A 5570-nucleotide genomic window follows, 5' to 3' on the forward strand; every position below is an offset into this window, starting at 1 on the left:
TGGGAGAGGATTTGTAGGTTTTAATGTTGATTTGCTTTCACTGGGAATGTTGCTTTTCTCTACTAGGATCTTGATGCTCTGTACGATTGTGTTAGTTGAATCTTTGTCAAGCTTTTTGTATGCTTTGTTCGAGAGAAGATTCTTCATCATTTTCTTATAGTCTGATGTGATCGTGACTACTGTCGTGTTGCCTTTGTCGGCTGGAAGCACGATGATGTCTTTGTCCCTGTTCAGGTCTTGGAGGGTCAATTACTCTTGTCTAGTGATGATTGGTGGAGGGCGTTTAGCTTTGGATAGGATATTGGTTTCCTGTCTGCGAGTATTATCTGCTTGTTCTGTTAGGAGTCGGTAGATGGCTGACTCTATTAGGCTGATAATCTCTTCCTTTGGAACCTTTTTATATGTCACTGCGAAGTTAGGACCTTTGACAAGCGCAGATGTAGTGTTTTGAGATAAGTCTTTGTAGGATAGGTTCTCGACGTTGAGTAGAGAGGGTTGTGAATTTTTGTGAGGGACAAGGTTTATGTATTACTGTTTCTGTCTTTCACAGGATTTGTGAGGGTCTTCGTGGCTTGTTCGTAGGCCTCATATGAAATCCGCTTTGAACTCATCCCGCTAATAAAGCACTGCTTAACAACCACTTATTTCTTCTATAACAACCAATTTTATGATCAAAGTTCAGGAGCGGCGATGAGCTCTTCCTAGATGTTCTTATCTCTAAGAAAGCTAGCGGTCATCTTAGGCCATCAAGTGTACAGAAAAGCAACACACGCATATAAATACCTACATGCCGAGTCGCACCACCACCTAGCACAAAAACAATCAGTAATCACTTGTATATAAAGCTATCACCATCCCTGATAAAGAACATTTACAGACAAAATTCAACCACCTAAAACTGGCCTTACAGAAAAACGGACACGACAAAAAAGACATAACCAAAGTAATCAATAAACATGCAAACGGTCTTTGACACACCACCAACCAGACGAAAGGATCCTATCCATTCTCCCATATGTCAAAGGAACGGGTGGCACCCAGTTGGACACGGCTCAATTGGACACGAGCCACTCACAGCGTTTGAGACTACAAAGCTCCTAAGCACCGGTCGCTTGATTGGTGGTGTCCAATCGAGCCGTGGTCAATCGGGATCACCCCAAAGGAACAATAGATCGGATTGGCTGGATATTAAACAAACACAATATCCGAACAATCTTCAAACCACCCAAAAAGTAGGACAAATTTTAAGAAATTCTAAAGATCAAAGACCTCCACTCAGCTCCGCAGGAGTATATTATACAAAATACCTTGTTCCTGCGAACAAGTATATACCATATTGGAAAAACCGGGAGAATGGTCAACCTACGGATCAAAGAACACCAACATGATGTCAGGCTAAAACACGCCACGCAATCGGCATGATCAGAACACAACATCGAAACAGGACATCAAATACTGTTTGACAAAACGACCACAATAGCCAACATTACATCATACTTTCCAAGAAGGTATAGAGAAGCCATAGAGATACAAAAACACCCTAACTATCTAAATAGATATAATGGCTACAATATAAATAAAATATAGAAGACCATTCTCCTGGTTATTGAAGACCGACCAATTCCATCACCTCTCTCCCTCTCCACAATCCCTCTCCCACCACCTACCCCACCACTCCAACAAGCGGCGTAATATAAAAGGAACGGCCTGGGGGAACAGCTCTATATCAGACTGCTCCTCGCCCTGATGAAGTGGGCCGAAAGTTCACGAAACGTTGACATTTCAAGAATGGATCTGGACGGAGGAAACCCGTGAAACGCATAACCTTTATAGAGAAAGCACCCGTGGAAGCCTCAAGAATATTAACACGTTTATTTATTAACGTTTTCAATTTTAATTTTTAACGATTATTCTTAGGCTCGTAGCCTTTTCTCTTTCTGTTTTTTTAAATTTATTGAGCCTTATTACTATTGTAGTTTAAAAAATTATACAAAATGTCAAAAGAATATTATAGTAAATCACGAATATTTTATCAAAAATGGAACGCAAAGTAATTAACTTATTAGTGAGATTATAAATACATAAATTCATAATAGCCTTGTTGTAGATATGTTAATTGGACTTCACATACGAAAAAAGTTATTCTATCGTTTCTTAGAAATTTATGAGAACATTATGAAAGACTGCAAATATTCGCCAAAATTGGCCGATCCGCCCATTCGAGTAAGAATATTTTATAATTTTATTATATTTAATTTTTTTCCCTTCTCTTTCTCTATTGTGTAGAACCAAACTGAATAAAATTACATTATTTTCAGTTTGAGAAACCCGTATATGGTACGACAGATCTCAATTATGCAGATTTCTTAGCTCCATCATATATGTTAATGTAAGCAAAAATCAATTCAACATAATAAACGAAATCAGTTACTGTTGCTAAACTATTTATCTTTACAGACTTATCTTCTCTTTAACCACTACAGTCTCTACCTCCGTGATAATTGCAGATCGATTAGAGGGTGTTTGGGATCGAAGTATAGTCCAAGGTATTTTACTAATTTAGTCACCAAAATTAGTTTTAGAATTACTTCTTTATCATTTCTTTTATCGTAATAATACGAATGTAAATTTGCGACAGGAGTCAGAACAGATGAAATTCTATTGTCTCACATTCTTATTCAGAGCATCATCATAATCATTCACACCACTATGATAATGCTTTTATACTTTTCTATATGGGGATTGGAATGTAAAGGGTCGATATTTGACGTAATAATCCTCACATTTCTTACGGGTTTTTGTGGATTGATGTACGGTAAGTACTCCATGATTATGTAGATATATCAAAAGAATTACACCTTAGAAACTGCTAAAAATTAAATTGATTATTCGTGTTAAAATGCATTCTTAGGTTTCGTAATTTCTATTATGTGGAAAAATTACACGATGGCGAATTACACCTCGACTGGAAGCTTTCTCGCACTAATATTACTTAGTGGTAAGTTCTTATTTCTTTGTTTCACAAAATTTACTTTTAATTTCAATCTAGTTCTGTTAAATGATACCGTTATTAACGTGATTATTTCAGAAATTATAAGATTATTTTTAAAATTACATTAATAAGTATAATACACTTGTCAACATAATTATTGCTACCTAAATTTATACCAAAATAATTTAAACTAAGCATAATTCCATACAAAATAGTATTAAACTTTTATTTTCATTCTCAAGGGTAAAGTTTGTATTTTAAGAAGCTTTCAATATAGTTTAAATGTATCTCTATGATCATCATATTTTTTCTAAAGTAAGAACGTGTTACGTCTTTAAAAAACTGCATAGTTTGACGTACTCTGTGAGGTGCGATAAATTTTTTTTCGCAAATATTATGATAATCGTAAAGTATGGACTTCTTACAAATTAAAAAAAAAATAAAGCTTTGTATGATTTTTTGTTTCGGCGCGGCGGCGTATCAAAATTACTTAGGGTAACTCCGACAAATACGCCGCGCTGGAATTTACGCCACAGAAGTCAGAAAAAATAGAAAGAGTAGGGGTAATTTTCCCGCAACTACTCTGTTACATGCCTTTATGTTATATTAGTATAGTGTTATGATTTCAGCTTCTTACTGTTAATATTAATAAAATTATTATAAGTTAAATGGATTTGTCACTGTAATAAGTAGCGCCATCATAAATTTATAATCTATATAAAATGATTACTGTAGAGCGTGTAAAAGACTTACAAGTAAATCTACGGAGGTGATTACAAGTAAACCTATTCACCGGTTTTAATGAAACTTTGCATATTTGTAGAACTTTAAAAAATATTTGACACTATTTTTTTTATCGGCTATCGGGTCCACTCAGAAAGGTGAAAACTACACCTTATAGAAAATGGATAGATTTAACATATTAGGTGAAATAAGTTGAAAATTTTAAAAAGTAAAATGTATTATAGGGAGTTTTTGGGGTCGCTGAAACTAAATCATATGTCAAAAGTATGAAATTTAAAATGGTCGACCCAATATGGCGTCCAGTTTCATTAAAATTTTTATTATTTTTTATCAAAATGAGTAAATTTTAAGAATTCTTGTTATCACAGAATTCAAATTTCCAATTTTTGGGTTAATAATTTTAAATATGGTGTTAAAGACATAAAATTCAAAACGGCGGTCTCAATATGGCAGCTATATACGTTAAAATTTATAATTTTTGCAAAAAATGTGTCGATACAAGGTTCTCACCTTTCGGCGTGCTTTTTTACGGACTTACCGTATAATATTATCTATTAAATACTAAATATAAAAAAGTATATTCGGGCCTATGACGGTCAAAGCTAGATTTTTTGCCTAAAATAATTCCCAGTGAATTATCTATATTATCTATATCCTATATATGTACTTGCATATATATCATATTTTTGTAGTTATTCAAACTGCGCGCCGAAATTTTTCCAGACTTTATCTAACGCAATTAAACTACTGCAATAATATCACAAGTTAAATTAAATTGACGATGTGCTGAAAACCTTAAATAAATTTCCACCTCAATATTCTTCCTTTTTTCAATTCGTTTGTTCCGTTTTTGGACCGGAAACAGTTAGATTACTAAAGTCATAGATTAAGTTTCCGTATTTGTTTAACTAAAAGTCTTTTACACGCTAGATTCTTAAGATACTGTATCGCAAACAATATTGTCCCACCTCACTTGAATCGGCTACATAGGTTTAGTTTGGAATTTTTTGGGAACAGTTTATTTAAAAAATTTGAATATATTAGACATCAATGTGTTGTGAATAATTTGAAGTTAGAATTAAATGATACTTATAGGAAAATGGATTCTACTCGGGTACAGCTTTTCCGATTTACACGTGCTATTTCCCGTTGCCTTCCTATTCATATTTGTGACGCCTTTTTTGATAAACAGAGATCTTCATACCTTTTTTTCTTGCGCGAAAGGAGTAGGATTGATTCGAAGTGTTGTTGGCTGCTGTCGAAACAGAGGGAAGAATTATTTAATAATATTAAAAATATCAGGCCTCTTCATTATTATCAGAAGACAGTGCCCGCAGTTGATATTGATCATGGCAGGGATGGAGTGTTAGAGAGTAGTGCTAGTGTTAGATTAACGTTGTACCCTAACGTGCAGAATCCAAAGGTTCAGACAGAGAAATACAGATAGATCCTAAGTCCTTTCTTCCACTGATTCCTTTTCCTTCATTTATCTCACAAAGGAATGGTTCGTGAATCTGTCAACCGTTTCCATACCTTCTAATATACAGAACTTTTTACAATTGGGAGAGAATTTTGCCTTACCTTTTAACAATAGATTAAATTTAACGGTCGATCTTATTAAGTGTATCGAAAGTAATATTTATAAATTGTCTATAGATGAGCGGATTTCGATCTCGAACCACTCACTTCCAGTATTAAATAACTTAGCTTCTTGTTCCTTACATTGCACGGAAGTAGATAGGAGTTTGTTACAGTTAGCGAAAGATACTAGGGTTTTTTTAAGGGATATGAACGATAGGGTGATTTTTACTCGCGCGGATAAGGGGAATGTGAC

At 34.4% G+C, this 5570-nt stretch overlaps 1 protein-coding gene across 1 annotated transcript in view; it reads left to right on the forward strand.

The window, feature by feature from the left end:
• The first annotated feature begins 2120 nt into the window (after positions 1-2120).
• LOC108766484 (uncharacterized) overlaps positions 2121-5570 on the forward strand; it is a 12215-nt gene continuing 8765 nt past the window's right edge. The window contains exons 1-5 of the mRNA XM_018515814.1: positions 2121-2223; positions 2319-2389; positions 2458-2546; positions 2639-2815; positions 2912-2998. Of these exons, the coding sequence (XP_018371316.1) occupies positions 2176-2223; positions 2319-2389; positions 2458-2546; positions 2639-2815; positions 2912-2998 (472 nt within the window). The 5' untranslated portion in view covers positions 2121-2175. The remainder of the gene's footprint in view (positions 2224-2318; positions 2390-2457; positions 2547-2638; positions 2816-2911; positions 2999-5570) is intronic.

This window comes from Trachymyrmex cornetzi, unplaced genomic scaffold (genome assembly GCF_001594075.2).
Source record: "Trachymyrmex cornetzi isolate Tcor2-1 unplaced genomic scaffold, Tcor1.1 scaffold591, whole genome shotgun sequence".
NCBI lineage: Eukaryota > Metazoa > Arthropoda > Insecta > Hymenoptera > Formicidae > Trachymyrmex > Trachymyrmex cornetzi.